General features: G+C 39.1%; 1 protein-coding gene across 6 annotated transcripts in view; it reads right to left on the bottom strand.

The window, feature by feature from the left end:
- NALCN (sodium leak channel, non-selective) overlaps positions 1 to 24,866 on the bottom strand; it is a 279,498-nt gene that overhangs the window by 100,819 nt on the left and 153,813 nt on the right. For all 6 annotated transcript variants that reach the window (XR_011070942.1, XM_068526400.1, XM_068526403.1 and 3 more), the window contains 2 exons: positions 18,213 to 18,350; positions 3,779 to 3,853 (listed from right to left, as the gene is read on the bottom strand). Coding sequence is in view for 5 of the 6 variants with exons in the window: in XM_068526400.1 (XP_068382501.1) it covers positions 3,779 to 3,853; positions 18,213 to 18,350 (213 nt within the window). In the remaining variant the exon portion in view is untranslated. The remainder of the gene's footprint in view (positions 1 to 3,778; positions 3,854 to 18,212; positions 18,351 to 24,866) is intronic.

The following is a 24,866-nucleotide window of genomic DNA, read 5'->3' on the forward strand; positions in this document are numbered from 1 at the left end:
GAGCTTTGAATTTAATCTACACAGACTATCTCTACTTCCCTTTTCAATGATTCTTTTCCCTGAGGCTTCTCTATGGGTCTTTTTCTTTCTCATAGTTTAATGAATCTTCTACTGCTTAAAAGAAAACCCTTTATATCTGTCTTGCACTGAATTTGCAAAAATCATTAAAGCTGCAAGAATTCTCTTCCTTTTCAAAGTTTGCAAAACTCCACCTACATTCTCCAGTGTTTTTGCTACATCACAGAGCATGAAGGTCATTGTCTCCTACTGCTGTTTAGAGGACAGCAGTAGGTCAAGGGGGTTTTTAGCCTCTATATGAACTGATCTGGCTTCTCAGCAGCCAAATTATACATTTACAGACAATCTCATTTCTAGTCAGTTTTCTGATCTTATGTAAAAAACCATTATATATCTCTATTTCTGTCTCTATCTATCTCCAGGTCCTGTACTGGGTTTTGGTGATGCTGAAAAGAGAGTCATGGTCTCTATTTAATTAGATACGGGGTCACATAAATTATGGCAGCTAGGAAATGATTGCTACTGCTATATTGCTGCTAGGAAAGCAATAGGTGAATTTTATGTGAATGCATAACTGGCATGTTTTTTCAGAGCATTATTTATTTTGGAGAGCGACAAAGGAAAAGCTACATTAGTGTCTATAAAGGCACAACACGGGTGATGGCATGGAGACAGGTGGCCTGGGAATGAGCATTTACATCAGAACCTATCCAAAGTCATCCCCAAGGAGCCCTTTAATTATTGCCCTCTGAGTCCTCTCTTTAAAAAAGTTTCTGTCTATCAAAATGCCTTTATTAAGCAATACATAATTCAACGCTGCTTCCTTTTCCTTAAAGACAAGCATATATGAAGAGCCTTCAGAGCATCAGCATTAGGGAAGCAGTGCTGTTGCCTAGAATTCACGAATTTCCAGCTAAAAGTATTAAGTAGGCATTTCAGTCGGGCAAACGCACAATTCCCTTTAGGTTTCCTGAAGTGTTAAAGAAGGCTGCTGGTCCCATAGTTTCTCCTGAAGAGCCCCAAGGGTTAGTATCCCTGGCTGGAAACCACTGTCTTAAAGGGCAAGGAGGCAACTTCAGAAAATAATGGGGAAACAATAAGCAGCATGTTTCTACTTAAGAAGAATACAATTCCAGCACAATTGATCCTGCAGACTGTGCTTGCCTCAGGGAGCTTCTCCACAAAAGCTCTGGTGCACGGAGCAACCTGATTTAGCATTCGGTCACATTTCTCCCCCTTTATCACTGGCTTAGATTAATAATCTGTGCTCTTTCCTTTAATTTCATCTCCTGGATGTTTTCCTCGTTCACTTCTTTCTCTTCTCCCATTCTAGCTTCCTCACTGTACCATTCAGCTTTCTACCATTGTCTCCTATCCCATCCACCTCCAGGGACATAATCCTTCTCCCAAGCATGAGAACCGACTTTTTCTAATAGCCCCCGTTCAGTGTTTCATATTTAACGTCTCCATGTTAGAGGTGGCTCACACTGGTTTCTATTACTCTTGGAAAATGTCCATGCACCAACATGTATATTTTAACACAACTGTTTTTACCACAATCATAATAAAGTACATTAAGTCTCTAGAGACCTCTCTAAAATGTTAATATGCTGCAAGCACCTTATGTCTGTGTCTAAGGAGGGTCATTGCTCCAGAAGGTCCCTGAGGGAACAGGTGCTTTGGCCAGTGTCTGCCATCATGTGGAGTGAATGGTAAGCATCTCAGCTCTTAGCTTCTGCCAAAGTCTTAACTCCAGTGTCTCTAATTAGATCATCTGCCTTTTGGATAGTTTTAATGATTGGGTAGCTTAACTCACCTCCATTCCTCAAGAAACTGCCTGTCACGTCAATGGTTATTTCATGAATATAATGACATCTCTGTCATCTAAGATATCATTATTTATCAACAAGTAACTAACAGTCTTATGAATGAGCCTCCACGATGGCATGACTCATGTTTGGCATTTATACAGCTTTAATGTGACTCAATATAGCACAGAGGCTGAGTCTGGGCTTTTGGTCCAAATTGCCTGGGTTCAAATACTAACTCTGCCACTTATTAGCAGTGAGACCTTAGGCAAGTTACTTCTCTGTGCTTTAGTTTCCTCACCTGTAAGATGAAGCTATTAATAATACTTGCATCACATGGTTGCTGTGAAATTTAAATAAATGAAAATACAAAGTACCTGGCACTGAGCCAGTGCTCACACAAACGTGGCTGTAGCTATAAGAACCTACAGACTAGTTGGTGGAAAGGGTCAAAGATTGAAAAAAAAAGTTTAAACTGAATAAAGACAGACTTTGGAACACAGAGTGCTTTCTGGAACTTGAAACATTAAGAAAATCAACTATTTTTTCACATTTTCCCCATCTTCCTCTGGGAATAATAAAAATAGAGTAAAATCATTTAAATCCTGAAATAAATACCAGATTTGTAAAGCAAGGACTAAGGTGGTTATACAGCAAGAGATGTTTATTGGTTGTGTCTAATTATATGGTTGGTCAATTTCAATTTTGAACTCACTATTTACATATTTCTTCTACAACTAGAAACCATGGGAAGTATTTGCATCAATGGCATAAAGAACTTCCCAACCCTCATTTGAAGAACCTACCATTGTTGCCACAAAATTGAAAAGATCTGGAAGAAATCATGCCCACCATACCCAGATAACCATTTGCCTGTGTAGCCCCAGGACAGGGAAGAATTTAAATCCTTGCTTGATATGCTCACAGTGGGCATCTTTATATCAAATATGTTTGTGTTTTTTTCTTTATTGACTGCCCTTGGTTAAAAGCATAGGCTTTGGAAATAAGCAAGAGTAAAAAAATGAAATGCTTAAAGTGATTTTCAGATATATAAATAACAACAAAAATTTAAATAGGTTATGTCTTTGTTTTTTAAAAAATAGACAACTCTATCCAACTTGAAAATTCTGAATGTGTAGGGCCTTCCTAAAATTCCAGATAGGATTTTCACTGGGATGTTAATAATCTCAACTATCGCAGTGCTGGGGGGTGGGGGATGATCCAAGAATACTTATCCAGGCTCCCCCCTTTTACAAATTCTGCTTCTCAAAGGGTCTCTTCTCTTTGACAGAGTCAAATATTCAAGCCAAGTACCTTCCATGGAACAAAAACAATGAGAATAGCTAATCACACCTGTAATCTTTCTGCCATCAATAACATAATCTTCACACATTTACATTTACATTTTGGGGACATGATTATCAATGCCATAACACCCAATCTATTTTCATATACAACTGGGCACACAGTTGATCAATTATTCTATCCCATTTCTTATAACCACTTTGGGCACCCAGACTAAATTCTCTTATAATGTCTAGTGGTCAGGCAAGTTTATGCTTAATATTTTTAGGATGATGATCAAGAATATTACAGATAATTATGCCAAATGGCAACCTGGCCCTGAGGCATTTCATTTCCAAACTACCTTCATTTAATGGCAGAAGGAGAATCTAAACTCAATTTACTATACTATGTCCATCTTAATTTTACTCAAAATAATGATATAAAAATATTCCTAGGATAATCATAGAGCAATAAAAATTTCCTTGGTTGATATTAGAGAAGGTTAAACTTAGAAGAAAATTATTTGCCAACTCAGATTGTCTTAATTTATTAAAATCTATCTTTTTTTAATTTGAACCTTGAACTGCTTTAATACTACCTGTAAGCACATGTTTTGCCCTTATTTTTTTAATGCCGATTTAAAGAATCCCCCATAGGTTACTTACTTGTTTAAGCTTCTTTAGATCTTCATCAAGTTCTAAGTTGTCCAAAATAACAGCGACAAACAAACTCAGGAGGATCTATAAAATGGTTAAATAGCAATGAAAAAATCCACACGCCATAAGTATCAAAATATTATATATATGATATAGAATATCTACCTAAAATATACACTTATATAGAATGCATTAAACATGAGTTGTGAATCACTGCATAGGTATTTTAAGATACTTATAGCAAATACATTAAAGGAAATGCATCTGTTAACTGAAATAAACAATATAAAATATTAATTTGCTTTATAAAACTGATTTAAAATGAAAATTAAGAAAACTTTTTAAAAAATAACTCAACAATCTTACTTCTAAGACTGTATTCAAAGAAAATAACCTGAAGTACTAATGAAAACCTTTATATACAAAAAGTGCTTGAGAGATTATTTGTAATAATGAAATACTGGAAATAACATCTAACCTTATGTAAACAGCTAATACAGTTATAGAGATCTCTATTGTAAAATTCATGCAGCCATTACAAATCCATTGTGGTAACCAGTCTGCAACATTGTGAGTCACTGGTGTTCAACAGTCTTGTGTGTCCCCTTACACACTGAATATGGCTGGTCTGTATAAACAATAGGTTACGGAAAGGATTGTGTGTGACTTAAGAGGCTAGGTAGTAAAAGACACTGTGGCTTTCACCTCGCTCCCCCTTGGATCACACACTCTGCTGGAAGCCAGGTGCCGTGTCCTATGGCCAGGTGCTGTGTCCCTATGGAAAGGCCCATGTGGCAATGAGCTGAGGCCTCCTGCCACAGCCATGTGACTGACCCATCTCAGAAGTGGATCCTTCAGCCCTAGTAAAGCCTTCAGGTGACTGCAGCCCCAGCTAACATCTTGCCTGCAAACTCATGGGACACTCTGAACTACAGAAACACCCAGCTAAGCCCGTCTCAGATTCCCGACCTGCAGAATCCACGTGAGATAATAAATGTTTATTGTTGTAAGCTCTGAAGTTGTTCATAATATGTTCTATAGCAATAGATAACTAATACACTTATGAATTTTAACAGTAGAAAAAAATGCTTACGATATTAAATGAGAGTATATATGGTAGAAGTGCAAGTATGTACAAAAAGAAATAATAGAGAAAATGCTAGGAGGAGGTACTTTAGAAATGTTAACGGTGCCTGCCTTTGTGAAAAAAATGGACTCCCCCTCCCTTTTTTTTTGTATTTCACCATATTTTCCCAAATTAAAAAAAAGGCATATGCTTCATTTGGAATGGGTAAATATGGTAAAAGAAAGAAAACAACAAAAAAGTAGAATTTTTAAAATATTTTAATTTCTAGTACCTTTTCAACTTTGAATTCTCTAAAGTACCACATTAATTTGATAATCTTTTTCATTCTTAATTTATATTCTTCCTTTTAATTTCCCTCTTAGCAAATTATTCCCATTTGTTACTATTAGACTGTTAAGCACAAAGGTAAGAAAATCGAGGCAATTTAGTCATGACTCTTAAGCACCAGAGATTATTACACAGAAGTTAATGGCTAGCTTTTTTCCAAGTTTAATGAGCGTATAACAAGGGGAAAAAAAGCCTCAACTACTCGGAAGTTTTGACAATGTTTGGCTTGGGACAATTGCCAGCACCCTTCCTGTGAATAGCCACAGCCTTTGGGATCCTACCAGAACTTAAAGAGGATACAGAATGGTCTAGAACATAGATTTTCTTTCGTTTAATTTTTTAAAAATTGAAGCATAGTTGATTTACAATGTTGTGTTAATTTCTGCTGTACAGCAAAGTAATACACATATATATATCCTTTTTTATATACTTTTCCATTATGGTTTATTACAGGGTATTGAATGTAGTTCCCTGTGATATAGGAACAACAGTAGGACCTTGTTGTTTATCCATTCTGTATATAATAGTCTGCATCTGCTGACCCCAAACTCCCAAACCAACCTTCCCCCACACCCCCTCCCCCTTGGCAACCACACGTCTGTTGTCTATTAGATCACAGATTTTTTACTGATGTCACCACGTCCACCACACCGTGCACATCTGGGCACAGATATATTCAGGCTCACTCTAAATCAGACATTATTCTATACAGGACATTTCATAGTTCACTCCAAGTCTAGCCCTTGTCCTGTGACCTTGAGGTTGACCTTGACGTTATCATCAAAGTACTCTCAGGGGAGGAGTCTCCCTTCTCCTGCTTCCTCTCCCAGACTCAGAGTGGCCACCTGAAGGGCTCCGCTGTGAATCTGAGCCGTCTCACACCACTTCTGTCTCTCCTGGGCACTGGAGCAGGCCTGGCTCTGTGTCCTAACCTAACAGCCTTTCCTATCTCCCCAGGGAAAGGGCAAACACAAATCTAAAAAGAAAAAAATAATTTCCCTGATTAAAACAGGGAAAGCCACAGTTCCCCTCCCTTTTCTTAGCGCATTTCCTTTGGAAAACTTGTGCTTATATAGTCTGTCCCTTTGAGATGTATACAGATCTTTTTAAAAGCTAAATAAGTCTCATCATTTTACAACCCAGGAAGAGTGCCCCGTCTCCCCTTCTCCACGGGAAGCTGGGAATATAACTTAGTCACCTGGACCCATGTTGCAAAACTACCTATTTATCATGGAGATATGAAAAGTTTTATTTTTCCTTCGGGTAAAGGCAATTAGCTATCACAGAGGGCCACCCCAGTTACCAGGTGAATTCAGGGGGAACTGTATTTAGCAAATGATGCCGTCGATCTTCTTGCCTGAGGACTCGTTGTTTTCATCCTGAGAGAATGGATGCGATGTGGGGATGTGCATCAAAGGGTGACACGGCTTTCTGTCTTTGCGATCACTTTGGTGGATTGCCCGTGACGCCCATCACAGTCTGGTTTAGTGCTATTCAGTAATAAGACTTGTTTTCTTTCTTGTCTACCTTGGTGGAGGTTTTCTGGATTGTCAGGAGATTTTAGTTTTAATTATTTTCCCAACACCAGACAGATGGCAGGCTACTTAACCACAGCAAGGTTATGCTATTCGATTAAATTGGACTCTGTCGCTGTGTCAGACACTGCCTGGTCAGGAACATAAATGCAATACCGTGCTCACCGCTACTAAGTTCACAATTGAATTAAGCAGACGTGGGTTGGCAGCCTGGTGGAAGAGAGCAATGTGGTTGGAGACCTTGGCCGGCAAATAGGCTCTGACAGTCACCAGCTACGTGGCAACCACTAGCCCACTGTGAATTTCGGTGCTCTCATTTGTAAAATATAATGGCTATGATAATAATAGCTTGACAAATTGCAGCTATAGTATTTTTTCACTTAATCCTCCCCCAAGAACCCTGGTGTGTGGTATAGCCTATATGAAAATACACAGACGTAAACTTAGATGTGCGACACTAGAACAGTTTTCTTCATATTTTTACATATCAGTTGAATTTAGTCCATAAGCCCTCCATTTGTGTTGATGGCTGAAAACCGAATCTTGCTACGCGAATGCAATTTTGTCCTTTAAAACTCAGTTACATTTGAATAAATGCTCCTTTTCTTTGTAGGTCTGGTTTAAAGTCAAAGATGTGATTGTCACTGGCCTCTGGTCCACTGTGGCCATGTGACTGGTCCTCTGCCCCCCCATCAGGGGCAGTGATGGCGCTTATCTGGGGGACGCTGGGCTTTCTCTCTGCTGAATTGATCACCACCTCAGTTCCTGCAGCTCCTGCTGAGATCTCTGGTTCTCAGTGACACCCCCTGTTTTAGTTTCCTAGGGCTGCTGCAACAAATTGCACTAGCTTTGTGACTTAAAACAACAGAAGGGGATTCTATGACAGTTCTGGAGGCCAGAAGTCCAAAATGGAGTTGTCAGCAGGATCACACGCCCTCCAAAGGCTCTAGGGGAGGATCCTTCCTTGCCTCTTCCGGCTTCTGGTGGCTCCTGGCGTTCCTTGGCTTAGTGGCAGCATCAGTCCAATCTCCGTCTCTGTCTTCACGTGGCCTTTTCCTCCTACTCCCTGTGTCTTGTCTTCATCCTTCTCTTATAAGGACACTTGTTATTGGACTTGAGGCTTAACTGGATAATCCAGATTAACCTCATCTCAAGACCCTTAATTTAACTGCATCTGAAATGACCATTTTTCCAAATAAGGTCACATTCACAAGCCTGGGAGTTAGGACATGGATATGTTTTTGTGGGGCGCCCATTCAACCCCCTCTACTCTCTATCTGGTCTCTAATTTGGGCCCCTGTCCCAGCAGTAGTGTTCTTCCTACACAGTGGCTCTCAACGCTCAAGGAAGTTTGGAAGTTCTGCCATTCCAGGTGGAGGCTAAGGGACACTGGTTCTTGGGGGGCATCTTTCAGACTCTCTCTACCGAGACCTCTCAGGCAGCCACACAGCTCTCTGCGGGCTGCCCCTCGTCCGTGTCGGCCCCTAGCGAGGCTCAACTCTCCCCGTCACGTTCAGACAAGAAGTGGTTGCAGGTCTTGGCTGTCAACACACCCAGGATGGTACCCATACTGCTGTCGCCCTGGGTGTGACGTGCCACCATCGTCGAAACACACCGCCTCCCTGTCTCTCTCTGGGCCCTTCCACCTCCCTCATGCTTCATCCCCAGAGAACGTTTTTATTTCCTCTCAGATAGCAGGGATGTGAAGGAAAATGGGAGCAGGGGCTTGGAGCGGGGGCACACGTGCGAAGACTGACAACCAGAAACTAAACTCAACCAGAGTATCCCAGGTTCGGTTCTGTGCCACCTGAGCACTCCGATTTCTCAGAGCTGATCTGGGCCAATGTGTCTGGGGGCCTCTTGTGAACGTTGCTCATTTAAGGTCATGAGGGGCTGATCATGAGTCCAGCCAGGCGCTACCAGGATAGCAAGATACCAAGGAGAAGGAGGATTTTGGCAGGAAGGGAACTGTGAGAAAGTCTTCCCAGGTGGCATGAGGGAAGACGGGGCCTTGGGCGTATGGGGCTAACTAGGGGCCTGGTGAGCAGGTGAGTATGGCCAGAGCATGGGTGCCTGGAAGGAGGCTGGGGGAGACTGAGAGGTAGGCCTGGGGACTGGCAGTTTGCCCAAATGCTACCAAGGGAGGTCGGGAGGTGTGAGAGGGAGGTTGTAATAATCACAGAGTGATGGCATTCTTTTCTTCTCCATTAAAATTTTCCTTTCAGATGTTCTGGTTTTTTATGCAGGTAATGCAGTTATTTTAAGCTGGCTCATTGAAACAGTAACAGGATACTGTTAAGTGCAGTTTGACAAAAGTTATTAAATATGTAATGCTTTGTTACCTTAATTAAAAAAAACAGTACATTTTATACCTCCTTTTTGGAGGAAGAGGAAAAAGCTACCCTCAGGGCAGAAGGACAGAGAAATAGATGGGGGATTCTAGCTGCACATTCTCTTTTTCATGGAGATAAGAGTTTGATTTTCATGGTAGAGAGAAGGCAAGACTCAAAAAGGGAACACTTAACGCTTTGCTGAAGGGGCTTTGCAGGTAGAAAGCCCCTCGCTAACAGCGTTGGGACAAGCTCTTGGGACGGGTTTCGGTAACAAATTTAAGCTCAATATATGAGAAAGTTTAAAGTTTGCTTTAAACTACATTAAAACTAGGTTCATTCGCTATCTGAATGTTCAGCCTTTCCTGCTTAGTTAACATGAAGACGTGATGACAAAAACAGAAACCGTATTTAAAAATGTGTGTGGAGTTCAAGTTTCCTCGACACTCTGTGTGGACACGGACGTTTATGGGTCCTTGTCACCGTGTTCCTGACGAGTAGGGCCCTGTGCTAAGGTGAGGACTTGGCACTTGGGGTCTGGCTTTGATGTCTCTCTGCAGTGGAAATAGAAGATGCCGGAGAGGCTAGGTCTGCAGCTGATTGCCAGGAGGTGAGAATTACTTCGTAGTTTTTTTCTCAGACTCTAATAAGGCGGCAATAACCACCGTGATAAAGAAACAGAAGTGAAGGGAGGGTGGCAGCTTGCTTTCCATCATATTTAATTTACATTGTCAGTGAGACATTATTTTCCTACAAACCGAGTGCTGTGCGGACTTAGCCTTGAGCTTGCAGGCTGACTTGGGTGTCAGCCATTTCTCCCCCCATCCCCCAAATTAATGGGAGTGGGGGACAGATCCTAATTCTGAAAGCAAGAACCACTGCCCATTCCTCTCAGTGTAGCTTTTTGTTGCTGTTGTTGTTTGTTCTGTTTTTATAGAAAGCTGAGGTAACGCTCGTTAACCTGAACCCGTTATGTTGACGTCTGAGTCTTATTTTCGGCCGATGTCTGCCTACTACCAGTACCATCCGTACTGTGCCAAAAGGCTTTCCGTAGCCATTAAATGAGGGTCACAGTTTTATATAAAATACTACTGATTTAACGAAAGAATTTTTACAGGGATTTGTCACATTGAATCACAAGAGCTTCATCGTTTGCACGAAACCCTTTTACCTTTACGCTTTGCTGGTTCTAAATTACATTTAGACCTGTTGTGTGCATTGTTTATCTTTCATAATTTATATAATATTTAAATTTATCATGGGGCATGGAATTCTAAATCACTATTTTTTCTTAAAGATGTAATTTCAGGGGAAAAATGGCTAATGATATATCCTTTCATTTCCTCTTGAGCTTTGTTAAATTAAGCACACGTATACTCTCAACACAGCGGTATTTAGTATGTGCAAAGCTTTAAGACAAGAAATTCATATTTATATTTTCATGCACTGGCTACTCGCCACTTTTAACAGATCTATAACACTGCATTATATTAATATGCAACACACGTATTTGCTCTATCATGCAATATACAATGGACGTAACACATCCACTTCCTTATTTTGTGATCAATATTGATACATTACGAATCACCGATTTCAACGAAAAAGTCGAGAATAGCTATTAAAATAGTCCAGGTGTCTAATTCTTTATTTTTCTCAGATTACAACACCCATTCTCAAGATATTTTTGGCATTGACAACGCATTTGGTGTGGAAAATCAGATCTCTGCAAGCCTGGCAAGTCTCCTTCCTAGAATTTTTATGAATGGGGTAGCTACTGCTTGGTGGGGTGCTGACCTTCCAGCTTAGTGGGTTTCAAAACCAATGTCTCCAGGTTCAACATGGCTCCCGCCGCATGTGGTAGGAGGCGTTCAGCCATTGCGATTCCTCACGACCTCTCTTCTCCTCTAACTCCTCCTCTCACTCCTGAAAAAGCCAGATTCACCTGAGCTAACGTATTTGCTATGTTTAAGTTGGATACCTTTAACCGCAGATAATTAACTTGGTTTTCTTCCATTGAACCATAATGCATTTCAACGAAATTCAATAATTGACTGAAGCAGTGTGTTCCCCAGCGTCATTATTTCCTCCAGTTTTGTTGTGACACAACCTCTCTGTGCAACACACGAGGGTTCTCATTCTCTCTGCTGAAGGGAGAGGCTAGGTTAGCATGATGCAGGCTGCTGAAAGTTAGGGTGTCTTTTCTCAAGAGGGTGGCTTTACCGTCTTAGAATGGGTCTTCTTGACTGAGAATTTCTATCTCTGTAGCTTCCAATCCTGTTTTGCATTCTCTCCAACTCTGCATACAGTCCTGCACCCACCCTATCTATCCTTCCTTTCTCATTTCCATTTCTTCTCTAAAGTTTCCTCGTATTATTTTCTTTTCCTTTTTATATAGCTTAAAGATAGCCCTTTAACTGAAATGTCACCTTTAATCTTATTTCTTTCTCTACTGTGAACTTTATTAATAATTTCTATTTTTAACATTATTTTCAAGGATACGGTAGAAGCACAGCAGGAACCTGGTCAACACCCCATCATCTTGTGGTTTTCTTTTCCTTTTTACCATTTATAATCACACTCTCCTAAGCTGTCTTGCAGGCTGTAGTTGGAAACAATTTCATTTTTCATATAGGTCAACAAAAAGTCAAGTGTAATCAGAGTAATGTAAAATGGGAAACGCTCACCACAGATGCACTTTTAAATGAATTCTATAAAATCAAGTTATTTAATTTACACTCTGGAATGCCCATTTTTGTCAGCAAAATACGACTATTTTCTGAAAGCTGCTGCTACAGAAGCAAAATCAAGAGATTGCTGTGTTAATGTAAGCACTTCAAAGGTAACAAAAAGACTATACACAATGAATGCTTAATTACATTTTCTCTCTTTCAGTATTCCCATCACAGGGCTTTCCTTTGAAACAAACAATAATAAAGGGGAAAACACTGAAAAGAAAATAGAGTCTTTCAACTGCTTGTCTTTATCGTTCTTATCCCCAAATCATTGGCAAAAGTGGGGGAAATGATGGATTTCATAAGCATTTGGCAAAACTGCAATCAGTCAGGACAGAAATACAGAATATATACCTGGCGAATGAGAGAGACATTTTACAGCAACAGTAGATAATGGTTATAAATACGCATTTGCTATACACTTAAGCCTGATTTTCCTTGTGGGCTGACAAATTGGTGGCCCCAGGGGGCGATGGAATGGCCTGCTGTTTCTTATTCCAGAACAAACTGCAGCCTAACATTTTTTTTTTTTTTTTTTTTTTCTGCTTGGCACATGCCTGCTTGTCCCTGAGAAGACTAAATCAGGAGCTCCCCAGGTTGTGTGGCACCACCGGCCAGCGTGGATAAAAATCAAATCAGAGCTTGTATATTTATGTGGACTTTTAAAATTTTTTTCCGATTTGGGTTAAAATGCTCTGTAGTATTTTACAAAAAAAATTTAAAAACCACACAATTTAACAAAAATGCTCTTTTTAAGCTAAATCCAAGCTACATAAAGACAGACTTATGGAATAGAGATTTTAACTTATAAATGTTCAGTTTTGAAGGTTATGCGATGCATATGTAACACAGGCTTATCACCTCCACACACATTTGTATGTTGGTCCCCAAACCATCTCCAGCTGTTTTACTGTGAATATTTTAAGAATTTCAGATCAGGTTGACCTGGAATGATTGGGAAGCAAATGTTTATCATGTGCATCGATCACACAGCAAGCAACAGCATGCCCTCACGCCTCTTATCACTTGTATCATTAGGTCTTGAATCACAGCTTTTATCTGTGGTTGGTTTGTGTTTACTAGTCCAACTTCTGTACTAGTTTAGGCTCAGAGAGGACAGAGATTAAGCCCTTTCCCACTATGGCCAGGATGTAGGTTAGTACTTATACATAGGTTAGTACTTATACAGAGTAGTTGAGATTCAGTAAAACTGTGCTGAATCAAATTGGGCTAACTTGATAGAGCTCATGATAGTGACTGACCGTCTGAGGACAAACAGGATAATAAAGCAATTGTCGATAATGTTTAAGCAAAATCTCCAGTGACCTGGGGAAGTGACTTCAGTCCCTAGACTTTTTGGGTAGTACAGAAGTAACACTTTCAGTTTTGAAAATTCAGTTATAGTGTTTTCTTTCACTGAATTAATTACTTCTCATTTTAAAAAATTACTTATAAATTAGAAAATCTGAATTGACCTTTTTGCTGTAGATGAAACCAACTACACATCTCAAAGTTTTAAAAATGTCACATAAATCTGGATGAGAAAAATTGATTTGTTTTGTTTAAGTAATGCATTTCATCCAACTTATACTACATATAAACAGTAAGTTGAGATGGGTTAAAGATCTAAAGATGAAAGGCAAAAATTTAAAATAATTATAAGAAGATGGGGAGAATATTTTTGTTACTTCAGGGTGGGAAAGAATTTCTTAAACACGAGTCCAAATTAAATGTTGACCGTTAAGTGAAAAACTGATAGCTCTGACCACATCAAAATACAATGTCAAAGGCCATCAGAGACAAATTGGAATAACAAGATATTACCTGAGAGAGGATATTTGCAACATAGATAGTAGTTAATGGATAATATCCAGAATCTATGTAGCACTCCAAACACGAATTTAAGAAAGACAAGCTAGCTTTTAGGAAAAGAGAAAGCACACGATTAGGTGAGTCGCAAAGAAGACAGCCAATAAACATACTAAGAGGTGCTCCCTTATTAATAACCATGGAAACCCCCAAAATGCAAGTTGAGGCAAAGAGATATCGCCATTCAACTCATAAGACTGTCAAAATCTTAAAAGTCTAACAATATCCAGTATACATGAGAATGTAAGAACACAGGAATTCTCAACCACTGCGTGTGGGACTGTAAATTAGTGTAGTTTGCCTGTAGAACGGGGGTCTGCAAATTAAAGTTCCAGATAGCAAAGACATTAGGCTTTGAGGGCCAAGAGGCAACAATGAGGATGTTGCGTATGGACCTACACAACCATTTAAAATGCACAAACTGGGCTTCCCTGGTGGCACAGAGGTTAAGAATCTGCCTGCCAATGCAGGGGACGTGGGTTCGAGCCTTGGTCTGGGAAGATCCCACATGCCGCGGAGCAACTAAGCCCATGCGCCACAGCTACTGAGCCCACGCTCTGCAGTTACTGAAGCCCCCGTGCCTAGAACCCGTGCTCTGCCACAAGAGAAGCCACTGCAATGAAGACCCAACACAGCCAAAAATAAATAAAAATAAATTAAAAAAAAATAAAATGCACAAACCATTCTTAGCTCACAAGCTGAAGAAATAAAGCCCGTGGACCAGGTCTGGTGTGTGGGTTTGCAGACCTGTGTACTGGACCCATTTGGGCAGCATCCAGGATCCTGGATTCTACTGATACTTTCTGGCGTCTACCCTAAAGGAACTCTCGCACAACTGGACACAAAGTATGAACATATTAGTTGCAACGGTATAAGAGCAAAACATTGGAAGACAACCTAAATATCTGCCAGGAAGGGAACTGAGAAGCAAATATGGCATATTCAGTCAATGGACTACTATGTGGCTCTATATGTTAATGACTGAGTTAGCTTTACGTGTATTCAGATGAAGAGATTTCAAAAACAATACTTGGTTGAACACTCAGCTGAGCATATATGTAGAGCTTGATACTATTTATTCTGAAAATTGCTACTCCTAATGATTTGTAAGGAGGGAAACACCTGATGAAACGTAAACTGGCCCCAGCATGGAGCAGGGCTCATAACAGCAAGAGAAGTTTGCACACCACGCGTCTCCCATCTCCCCCAGGGATGGCCACCAGTGCACCAGAGCAGCCCTCTCAAACTGAAAAATAATATCGGTCTTAAAAACTAAGGGAATAGGGCTTCCCTGGTGGCGCAGCGGCTGAGAATCCGCCTGCCAGTGCAGGGGACACGGGCTCGAGCCCTGGTCCGGGAGGATCCCACGCGCCGCGGAGCAGCTGGGCCCGTGAGCCGCAACTGCTGAGCCTGCGCGTCCGGAGCCTGTGCTCCGCGACGGGAGAGGCCGCGACGGCGAGAGGTCCGCGCGCCGCGATGAAGAGTGGACCCCGCTCGCCGCAGCTGGAGAAAGCCCTCGCACGGAGACGAAGACCCAACACAGCCAGAAGTAAATAAAAATTAAATTAAATTAAAAAAAAAAAAAACAACATTAAGGGTATAAAATGTCTGTAGATGATAACCTTAAATTAAACACATTCTATATTTTTAATGGATACATATATGTGTGGGAAACTACTGTAATCCATTGATTTTAAGGTGCACATTTATCTTCACGTTTTAACAATCTGAAATTGGGATGCACCTTACAATCTATGCGTATAGTTTAATTGTTGTTTTTTTGGTTAATGTTACGCAAAATATGAGTCTTTTCAGAGTTGATAGTATGCTAAATTTAGTAAAAAATGATTTAAAAACTGGAAGACAGATTCGTATCCAATTCATCATAGTGATTGACTGGGAGAAGGGGCGTGGGGAAAGATGAAAAGAGAGACGGACTTGGGCATAAATGATACTTTAAACTGATCAATACTACTTTACTTCTATAAATTAAAAACATCTGAAATAGCAAGAACATTTTAGCATTTATTCATATGTAGCTTGAAATGCTCACGCCATCTTATTTAAACTTGCAGGAACTCAGTGTTGGTGATAGTTACAATCATCCTCTTACACCATGGCTAAAACATCCTCAGAAATACAAGTTCACCTCACATGTACATGGCAACCTTGGAAACTAGGTGTGTTGGGCCTTATTATTCTCACTTTCACGTATAACACAACACAGAGATCAGAGAAGTTGTCTGATTCTCCCAAAGTCACATCTAGTGACCAGCAGAGAGAGATCCTGAATCTAGGTTTTTGGACTTCAAGTCTGTAGTCTTGTACTCCACTATATTTTCCAGACTGCCCTCATTGACATGTAGACTTTTCAATTCTCAACTGCTTTACAGATTTGAAAAAAATTATGATCAAAAGAACAAACGACTTCAATTTTCAGTTTTAGAACTACTTTTTGAAAATCACAATGAAAAAAATTACTGTACAATGAGTCTTCTGGGCAGACACTTAAATCAGTAGAATGAAGGTGTGTAATTAGATATGGGTTTTCAAGCTGTGCTCTGTAGATTCCTAAAGGCTCAAGTGAATCTCAGCAGTCCTTGGAAGCGTTTCAGTGTTCCAAAATCAATGCAATGTTTTTGGCCCAATAAGGAAAATTCAGAATGCCCAAGGAGTCTATTACCAGATTTAATATTTTATTTCATTATATTAGTGATCCCTGTAGAAATCCACTTGAAAAAAAATTACTTTGCTAAATAATTTACTAGGCTAGATCATTTTTCTTCCTGCTTACATATTGTGTTAGTCTCTGACTTAAGAATCAAATCTTTAAGTGTGAAAAATCTGCAGTGGGGAGAGCAGATTATATTGTTTTAACAGAACAACAATTAGACAGATTATTCCTATACGTAGATGATTTCAACCATCTATCCTGCATTTAACCCATGATCAATAGTCTCCAAGCTATTCCATAGTCTTAAAGGAACTTAAACACATAGTAGGTGCTTAATAAACACCAGTTGAGTTCATGAATAAATGAATGAATGAACAAATGAATGAATGACACAGATTAGAGGTCCTGTCAGGGAGGATGCAAAGACCTTAGGGCCAAGTGCCTGCCAACAGCAGTGCCGCCAGATTCGTCTTTAGAAGCCAGACCTCCATTCCCACTGCTCAGTGTTCTTTCCTTTCGTGAATATTTTGAAAGTCACCCCATGTAAAAAATGCCAAAACTATTTCTACGTGATTCCACTGTTTGAGCCCAGGACCTTCCGCCACATAACAATGTATCCTCATACACCTTTTGATGGACGTGTTATCGTTTTGAAGGTCTCTGCCTATAGCAAATGCGACCTCTAGTTTAACGCATGTAGTTTCTCCAGCGCTTATTTGATTCATAGACATTTAGATTTGGAAGGGACCTTAGAGATTGTATGTAATTTGTTTTATCTTAGTGACTTGGGCAGAGGTTTGATTTGCTGCAGACGTTTTCAGTGACAATGACAAGCTTCAGAATCTAGGGAAGCAGCAATAAATAGTTGCAAGACCCGGGCTTTGAGACCAGGCAGGCTTGGGAATGTTCTGGCTCTAACATTTACACTCTCTGTGACACTGGGCAAATTAACTCCTCAGTTTCATCATCTGTAATGTGGGAATGTGACCTAACTTTGTTGTTCCAGATATTAGGAATAAAATTATAAAGAATTTTGCCACCCAATAAAGACTAGCAGTTGTTTTTATTTCCTGTGTTCCTGATGAAGGGTAACATTCTGGGTCCTTACCTTGGAACTCTTAGCATAATATTAGAGATTAAATTTGGTTCTTAAATATGTACAAATTTATTATATGAAGATGTACATTTGGCATTAGAAAGACCTAAGAATTACATCCCTTGGTATGTCATAGGCCATATTTCATAACTTTTTCCTACCTCTTTAATAGAAATACATCGAAGAGAAAAATCTGTGTGACAGAGGAAAATTTTTCCTGGATTTTGGTATTCAGTTTTTATCACGCTTTTTACAATATTCGCAGCCATGTGTTTTATTTTTCCCCATGTGTTTCTTTTAGTCATACAAAGTGTAGTAACACTGAGCTGGTTTCTAATTAACTGACTGCACCCTGAGGTCTCCAGCTTCTGTTTTCAGTTTAATTACAGCTGTGAAGAGGATGAAGTGAAACTGACGAGAGTGTCTCTACATGATAAAAAAATAATAATAATGTAGTTCTGGTTTGATCCTTAGATCGCTGAGGGTGTGAATGCTTAGAGATGGGTAAGTCAGTACATGGATGTGGGATTTCCATTTTGTTTTACCTTGTTTTCCCTCATGTAAACCACTTGACCTTGATGGAGACAACTTCTTACTTAGATCTGAAATCTAGTTCCTCAAGTAGTTCTTTGATTCATATACATTTAGAATGGAAGGGACCTCATCCAACGGGACTACTCTACCTTGGTTCTCTGGTTCTGATTCTGAAATTGACAATAGGCCAAAAATCTGTTGATGTTCATCCCATTATGAATTGTAAGACATAACTGAAAAGAAATGCTAAACTCACCAGAGTGGCGAAGAGGTGATACAGAATGAAATAGATGGCGACCACTGGTGCCCACATGTGTCCCACGGCATTTAGCGTTTGGTCCATGACGTCAACCCATCCTTCCTGGGTAAGGATCTGGAACATGGACATAAATGCCTACAGAGGAAAAGAATGGAAGTATTAAACACCAGCCTTGGGCTTACATGCAACTTAGAATTAGTATATAGTGTTGAGGACTTTGATTTCAATATTATTGATTCAGCAGGGAAAAAACAGCCTTCATTCAACAGATAGGAAAGGGCTAAAAACAAAGATTCTAGAAGCCTGATATCTAGCTATTCAATGTGGAAAACTAAAATAATTACCCTGAATTAAAATTAGCTTTGTTGGTGGTAAATACTGCTGATCAAATCAGAACAAAATTCAGGAACCTTTGCTTATTTCCTTTCTTGTTTTTCCCTTTTAGCAAGCTATTTAACATTTCCAGTGGATTACTGTATTTTTTTTTTTTTTTTTTTTTGCTGTTAAGCACAACTTATTTTTATAGTGAATTACATTTGATTGTCTAAAGGCAAATGAGAATAATAACATTAATTTTACTTTTATAGTATCCATCTAGCAAATTATTTCAGTTATATTAAAAACATGAGACTCTTTAAAAAAGAAATTTTTCTAAATGATATGGCCATGCTAAGCAACTTAATAAAGATGATCACATTTTTCATGATTTTTAAACAAAATTTTCAAGACAGTCAAGACCATGGAAGAAACCCCAAGATCAAAAATAAAATAAAATAAATAAAATAATTAAAACTAGAGCATTCCAACAAAAGCCAGCCTAGCTAAAAGACTCATTCTCTCTCTGCAAAGATCTTTGGTTAGTTTCATTCCTACATGTTTTTATCATTAAATATATATATCCATCATTGACTCATGTATCTTGTACACATTAGTGGTCAATAAATGTTTCTTAATGAGAACCTATGATGATGTTGGGGAGAGTTGACAATTGGAATCTAGTGACTCTAAAAAAATCTTTACAGACTTTAGTATAATGGAAGACATAAATTGAATTCTCAGGTATTGGGATTCCAAGAAATAAGGTCTAGGATAATACAAAGATGGACTGAGCCCAAGATAAAAGCTCTGTTACACTGATAGTATCTTAGAGGCAAAATGGATCCTAAAGATAACCTAACCTGACCCATTCTTTTTGATGATAAGGAAAAAGAGGCTTAAAGATGGGTGATTATCCCAAAGTCACTCTATTAATTTGTGGCACTAACAGAAGTAGCACCAGGCATTATGATTCCAAAGCAAGTACTTTTCCAAGTATTGCTTCCTATGTTCAGTGATATCTGGAATCTACTACTTCCCAGGCCTCATTGCGCAGAAAGCTCTCTTAGCAGTTTTCCCTACTAGGGATAAGTAAATTAACTTTTTTTTACAAGTGCTATGTTCAATGCTCAGCACATAATAGGCCTTTTTGAACAAAGGGACAATGCATTGTTAAATGAATCTTGATCTAGGAGATAAGTTTTTTCTCTTACCCTTTGTCCATGTGTGAAACACTTAACCTCTCCTTGAGTTAATTTTTCTATAATATCATCATCCTACAAAGTGTTTCCTTAATGAAAGTATGAAGTATGTTGTTACTGATACTTGAACACGGCATCAACAAGGACAGTATAATACTTTCCTCGACAGGGTGCCAAAGAGAATATTAGCTTTAGCTCATCCTAAAAATGCTTCAGAGAATTTTTCAACACATCGTTTAACCTCGTAAGTATGCCAGAACCTATCACTGAGGGCAATTATTTTTTCCCTGTGTTTTTTTTTTTTCTATTGAATATTTATTATATCTGAATGCAAGCAACACAAGTTCCAAAGATGATTCACATAAAAATATCAGATCTTCTTCAACAGAGCTATCGCCAGCGTGAAAGTGTGTGGACATCCAAGAGACTCTACAGTAAAAGGGGGAAGAGTCAAAACACCTACCAGGATAAAAGGAATTTTTCTGGACATGGATTTCTTTCCCCAAAAGTGACAGGAAAGCTTGTGATTAAGTCCAACAGATTTATTCTTGGTACCTAGAGGCCAAAAATTCAGGTGTACCTTTCCGCTGCCTTGGGCAGAAACCAACATAATGTGTTTTCATCTACGGCATTAGCTTTCACGAATACTCAGCTACTATGCATTCAGTAAATGCTCGGGAACATGAAGCTAGGGGTTTATAACCTGTTGCTGTGAGATAAGCAATGTGAGCAAGAATGTCGGGTTATCCTCTACTCTTTTCAGAGTTTCAAAAGAAAACAAGTCTCACTTCTGCCCAGCTCAGCCACCTGATAGTGCATACATACTATGAGATGCTGTGACTTATATTTGAGAGCAAAGCTCTCTGTTACAACGTGATCGGTGTTTATAGTCACTTACATCAATAGACCAGTGAAAGGCAGGGCCATGAAATACTTCTATTACAGGCTGAAAAATAAGTGGTGTCCTGCACGAGGGGTACGTTATCAGTTTTGTTGAGATTTTATCTGGGAATTTAAATCCCAGTGACAGTCTGTTTGAGATGTGAATCAAATACACTTACTGACTTATATTGTCTGCAGGATCTGTGTTCCTTGAAGAGCCTGTTTACATTATTTATTTGGACATGGATTATCAGTGGTTCCTGAAGACTTGATGTGTTGGGGACTGAGATGAGGAAGACATGGCTTCTTAAGAAATTTATAATAGGAGTGGAAGAAAAAGATGAACATGGCCAACTCTAAGAAATGGAAGAACGAAAAATATGGCGCGTTAAGAGAAATATGGCAAAGCTATAAGAAGCAAGATGGAAGGACAGATGTATTCCTCTTGGATGAGTCAAGAATAGCTTGGAGAAAATGATAGCAACTGACTTTCATGAGGAAGACGAGTAGGATTTAAATGGTGGAGAAGGGGGTCATGAACAAAGGCCTGGAGGAAGTTGTTTCTTTTCTCCAAGCTCCCTGTTCATGTGTTATGCCATTTCCTATCCTGTTGACCTTCATGTTCCCCGTATTGATTTCAACCAGCTCTTTATAAATTAAGAAAATTAATCTTATATCTGCCATATATTTTCCCCTATCTTTTAACGGTATTTTTTTACAAAAATAAATTTTAAATTTCTATGTGGTTTAATTTGCCATTCCTTTTATTTAAGGTGTTTATATTTTGCTTAAAAAGACTTCTCTCACTGCAAGATTAGATATAAATGTACCCACACGTTTCCTTATTTTATTATGCTTAACATTTGAACCAGAAATCACTGTTTAAATCAGTTTAAATCTGGAATTTATTTTGGTATAAGAAATGAGACAGAAATCAATCTTATTTTTCTTTTCAATAGGTGATCAGTTGATTCAGCACAATATAATTTTAAAAATCTGTCTTTTCTTCACTAATTTGAAAAATCCCTTGCATCATACATTGAATACTCATACACTTTCAGCTCTATTTCTAAACTTTCTATTCTTTTCCATCTATTTATTTCATCTCCAAATTGCCTAATCTTTGTACATTTTAATAAGTGGTAGTTACTAGCCCCTCCTCATAAGCTTTTGTTTTCAGAATTTTAAAATTTATTTTTATATGTTAATTGCCCCAAAATATCCTCTTGTTTTATTCATTGGAATCACATGAATCTAAGAAAAATTGATATTATCTTCCAGTCTCAAAGAAAGGCATATCTTTCCATTTATCCATTTATCAAGTCTTTACTCAAGATTCTGGACAAAGATTTCATTTTATATAGTTTCTGTCCATTTCTTGTTAAGCTCATTCTTAATATTACTTTTCAAAAATTTAATCAAGGTGATACCATATGATTAAAAATGTTACATAGTAAAGAAGCCTGATGATGGGTTTCTTAACAGATAATAAGCAATGGCCATATGCTTCAGTATCTCAGTCCCACTTCCCAGAAGCCACTGCTTTTAACCACTTTTGTTTTTACTTCTGGTGGTGCTACCCACATCCCCATTCAGTATTTCTTGATTTATCTACCTTAGACAGGGACTTCTGTTCAACAATATTTACATTTTGTTTTTTAGTCATGATTGGGTCTTCCATGCTTGTCAGTACATTGAAAATCAATAGACTGATAGTCAATATGTTGACTATGAAAATATTGCTATGTAATACTGTTATCCTGGTAATGTTCTAGGATAATACTTCCTCCTTCAGGCCTCAATATTATGATATGTTTGGTACTAGAAGGTAAATGTTCAAGGTTAAGTGGAGGCCGTTTTCTTACTTTCCCCTAATTTCTCAGAATCTGGCCCAGTTTAATTTACTTTATTTGAATCACAGTGTTCTTATACAATTTTTAGTTTAGTTTTGTTTTGGTTGAGAGTTTCTGATTGTTTTTTGACATGTTTCCTTGGGAAAAGAAATAATATGCTTTCCTCCTTCTACCTTAAATAGCTTCCAGATTATCAAACATTTTACTTATTGTTTGGAATAAATTCCACTTTTCCTCTCCTACACATGTTCTTCTTGGAGCATTCAATTACCCAGAAACCATTTGATTCTTACTCTCAGACATTTTCCTTGGAGGCCTGTTACTGCTGTTTTAATTTGGACTAATTACCTTCTAGACCTACTCCACAATTGTCAAAGCCTTTTTTTAAAAAATTTTATTGAAGTATGGTTGATTTACAATGTTGTATTTAATTTCTGCTGCACGTGAATATAGTTCCCTGTGCTATACAGTAGGACTTTGTTGTTTATTATCCATTCTATATATGATAGTTTACATCTGCTAACTCCAAACTCCCAATCCATCCCTCCCCCACCCCTCTCCCTCTTGGCAACCACAAGTTTGTTCTCTATATTTGTGAGTCTGTCTTTGTTTCATAGATATGTTTATTTGTGTTGTATTTTAATTAATTAATTAATTAATTAATTTATCTTTAATTGGAGTATAATTGCTTTACAATGTTGTGTTAGTTTCTGCCACACAGAGAAGTGAATCAGCCATACGCGTACACACATCCCCTCCCTCTTGGACCTCCCTCCCCTCCGCCACCATCCCACCCAACTAGGCCATCACAGACCACCGGGCTGAGCTCCCTGTGCTATACAGCAGGTTCCCACTAGCTATCTATTTTACTCATGGTAGTGTATTTATGTCAAACCTAATCTCCCAGTTCATCCCACCCTCCCCTTCCCCCACTGTGTCCACACATCTGTACTCTATGTCTGCCTTAGATTCCACATATAAATGATATCATATGGTATTTGTCTTTCGCTTATTTACTTTGCTTAGTATGATCATCTCTAGGTCCATCCATGCTGCTGCAAATGCAAAGCCTTCATTTTTAACTTTCTCATCTAGATCTTTTATTCCCTCTAATATAGTGTCAGAAAGTGATCCCAGAATCTCATGCCCATTATCAGAGTCCTGTTTCAATTTGTCAGCTAGATTTTCTTCTCTATGTTTTGCTGTCTCAGTATGAGGAGAGGGGTTCGCAGGGAGAGACGTATTAGCTGAGGCCATGGGCAGCTATGCTTGAAATATCAGGCTTCAGATATTTCCATACTGTGGGTAGATTCTGGAAATCTTTATTGCTGCCAGCCCATCAGTCCCAGGTGTTCACTTCCTCTAATTCACCGGCTTCCTTCCAGCATCACTAGCACTCTGTTGACTCCAGGTGAGGGCAAAGACAGGTTGATTCTGTTGGTCTTGGTCCTCTGGGTACCAGGAGAGGACAGCTGGGTCTCTCCCATCACTCTCTCCTTGGGGCTCCTGTTCCCTCCTGGTTTCTGTTTTCTTCTTTTCTCTTCATCCTTTCACTATGCTGAATTTTTATTTATTATGGGAGATTCCTAGTTTTCAGAAATTATGATCATTTTGCTTTCACTCTCAAGACTTCTTCCCAGCTGGGAAAATAAAAATGGTGCAACCTAGAAGTTTATATTGCCTCTGGTAAAATGGGGCGCATCAATCACGTCTACACCTGTGGGAGATTCTTGATGTCTTTTCCAGGGCTCTGCACATCCCCACAGCCTGAGGCTCTCAAACTGAGGGAGATGAGAACATATTTTACGATTTGCTTTTCCAATGTAATTTCTTCTCAACTTCTGGAAAACAGGCTTCAGGCACGAGCCTGGAGTGTTCATCCTCTCTCTCTGATTCTCTCTCTCTCTCTTCCTCCCTCCATCTTTCCTAGTAGCTGCTATTCAAAGATAATGGTATGAAATTGTGGCCTTTTCTTTGTGTGGTTACTGCTGGTATAATTTTTTCCAGGCTGATAATTAATTGTTTTATTCGTTTCTGTAGGTTTTCGGGACAGAAGGTCTGTGATTTTTGCTATTTTACCCCCCAAGTCCAATCCTACAGATGTAAATAGGGGTAAAGACTCCATTTACAAGTGCTTTTTCTTTTTTGTGTCTAATGACATAATCACATATTAAACGCCGCTGTGCAGGTCAGGCTCTGTTCACACTGCAGGTGCCTGGCGGCAGCTAACTGAGTCAGGAATGAGCGGTTAACCTGGGAACGGCCCAGCTGCATAGGACGGGATCGGGAGCAAACAACTCTGCCCCATCAGGGAAGAACAAAAGCAATCAAAAACATCTCTAATGGACTGTCATACAGAGTAAAGGAAGTCAGAAAGAGAAAAACAAATGCCATATGCT

Source organism: Eschrichtius robustus, chromosome 18 (genome assembly GCF_028021215.1).
Source record: "Eschrichtius robustus isolate mEscRob2 chromosome 18, mEscRob2.pri, whole genome shotgun sequence".
Classification (NCBI taxonomy): Eukaryota; Metazoa; Chordata; class Mammalia; order Artiodactyla; family Eschrichtiidae; genus Eschrichtius; species Eschrichtius robustus.